At 41.8% G+C, this 2,644-nt stretch overlaps 1 protein-coding gene across 1 annotated transcript in view; it reads right to left on the bottom strand.

Moving 5' to 3' along the window:
• LOC101861723 (chitin synthase chs-2) overlaps positions 1-2,644 on the bottom strand; it is a gene marked incomplete at its 3' end in the record, with an annotated part of 78,176 nt that overhangs the window by 6,967 nt on the left and 68,565 nt on the right. The window contains 2 exon segments of the mRNA XM_035969176.1: positions 1,301-1,381; positions 2,449-2,577. Of these exon segments, the coding sequence (XP_035825069.1) occupies positions 1,301-1,381; positions 2,449-2,577 (210 nt within the window).

Raw genomic sequence — 2,644 nt, 5'->3', positions numbered from 1 at the left:
AAATTTTTAGTTACCACGGATTCTTCAGCTAAGGAAATAACTAATCTTTGGCGGCCATTTTCTCACTAATTTTACCTCTGAAAACAGGCGACCCCCACCTCCTTCATTCACAAATATCTCGACTTGCATTCAAGATAAATGGATATTTTTTTTCAACCAAATAAAGACAAGTGAACAAGCTTTAAGATGATAACAATAACTCCACATGCCCAAACATTGACGAGAGCCTGATTCCTCCACGCCGCCTCACAAATAATGAATGCAAGTGGCTGTGAGCCTGTTTGTGTCTGAGTGCAAGTTAAGATCAAGAGTACTGTTGTGTTAATGTATCGTCCGTATTTCTCCTCCCTCTTTGGGGGGATTGTTTTTCTGGGTTTTTTTAAGGTGCCGTTGTTGTTGTTGCTTTGTTTTCTATTGGGTTGTTGTTAATGATAATAGATAGCATTTGTATAGCGCAAATCCCCGCTCAACAGCAAGCTCTATGCGCTTCGCAATCTATACTACTACTACTACTAATAGATAGCATTTGTATAGCGCAAATCCCCTCTCAACAGCAAGCTATCACAATCTATACTACTACTACTAATAATAGATAGCATTTGTATAGCGTAAATCCCCTTTCAACAGCAAGCTCTATGCCCTTCACAATCTATACTACTAATATTAGATAGCATTAGTATAGCGCAAATCCCCTCTCAACAGCAAGCTCTATGCGCTTTACAATCTATACTATTACCCCAGCAGACCTGGGAGCATTCTGAAACAACCTCAACTTCATGGGAAGCATGCAGTGCAAGCAGCCATTTGTAGGCGCTAAAACACTAACATACTGACAAGATCTTTCACTGTCTATGGCCGGGTACCCAATCTCACCTGGGTGAAGTGAGGAAAATTTGTGTAAAGTGCCTTTCTCAAGGACACAACGTCGGCGGGCCCCGTAGCTCGAATCCCCGAACACACAACCTCACAATGACGATTACGAGTGTAGTTGTTGTTGTTGTTGTTGTTGTTGTTGTTGTTGTTGTTGTTTGTTTGGTTTTTTTGTCAGTCGGATTTTTTTTTTCGTTTATTCTATTTAATTTCAAATCTGACCCACGTGAGTGATTCGGCTAAAATGTCACACCAATTAACAACGACAACAAGAAATGCAAACCGTTTTTTCCCCTGAAATTAACAGAGAAGCTGGATAAAAATCTGAAATTAATTGGTACTTTCTATAAAAGAGTTCTTACCCTCCCAAAAACCTGTACACTGAAGTAAGATGTATAAGATGTAAGACAGAAGACCTACACTTCCTTACCTTTTCGTCAGCACTTGGCTTAATGGGCAGTAAGTATTTGTTGATGAATTTTCTCCAGAAAATCATTTCCTCAGCGTTTCCCTGAAAATTCAAAAATAATAATCCATTCTGTCTGTTTGTTTTAGTAAGGTTTTACGGCTCTCACAACTGCATAAGGTCATATGAATGTCAAGGGGTGGATGTCAACAGAGAAGTCCAAACAGGGAATCAGACTTACTCTGCTCACCTCTCTAGCCTCAACAGCACAAAGTCTGCTTCGACTATCAAGGCACCTCGGAAATAGCAGTTCACAAGAGAGTGACAAACATACAAAAGAAGTAGAGGAATAATGACGATAGTAAGGATGAGGAAAGGAACAAAGCAGCAGTATAAGCATGACATTGATAAATCAGCCTATTTATACTGAGCATAAGAACATGATTATGGCCTGAACACAACCTCAGTCAGCAGCACTGTCCTTGGGGGTGGGGGTGGGGGGATCCACTCTGTGAATCACCATCTGGGGATTTCTGGGACATTTTAAACTGCAGTCACTTTTGTGATAAACAGCCACTAAGTTTCGATGAGACAAGTGTCCGTTATAACCCTGGTGACCGGGGTAGCTTCTACCTCATTGAGTCACGGGTTCAAAACCTGACAACGACAGACATTTTTCTTGTCCAAACGATTCTCCGTCCACCTCCTTTTCAGCTCCCCAAACCATGTTCTGTCGTCTTCTTTCTTCTCCACCTTCTGCCCCCACCACCTCCTCTCCCCTTTGCCCCCTCCTCTGGACTCCTGACTCTTTCTGCAGTCTTTCTACTGCTACTCCTTGGCTCCTTCTCACTGCTGTCTTTCAGCCACACCCCTGATCATAGGGGAGGTAACATTTACCACTAACAAACAGACAAACAAACACACAGACAGTCAGACAAACAAACAGCCAGACAGACAAACAAACAGCCAGACAGACAAACAAACAGACAAACAGCCAGACAAACAACCAAATGAACAAACAAACGGTCAGACAAACAAACAGTCAGACAGACAAACAAACAAACAAACAAACAGTCAGACAAACAAACAAACAGTCAGACAAACAAACAGCCAGCCAGACAAACAAACAATCAAACAGTTAGACAAACAACCAAATGAACAAACAACCGTACTTTAATCACTCGCTCCTGTCCTAAGCCCTTGTCCTCTGCCCACAAAGGGTTCACCATTTCGTCCCTCGTTGACTTCTTGGTCTGTGGTTTCCCAGGGCTCTCTTTGGCCGGGGCTGGCTCAGTGCTCGTCTGAAACAGTCCACACGGTTGTATATAGTTTATATATATATACATAATATATATATATATATAAAGA

The sequence above is a fragment of the Aplysia californica genome, unplaced genomic scaffold, assembly GCF_000002075.1.
Source record: "Aplysia californica isolate F4 #8 unplaced genomic scaffold, AplCal3.0 scaffold00123, whole genome shotgun sequence".
Lineage (NCBI taxonomy): Eukaryota > Metazoa > Mollusca > Gastropoda > Aplysiida > Aplysiidae > Aplysia > Aplysia californica.
This window is presented reverse-complemented; position numbering and strand designations above follow the sequence as displayed.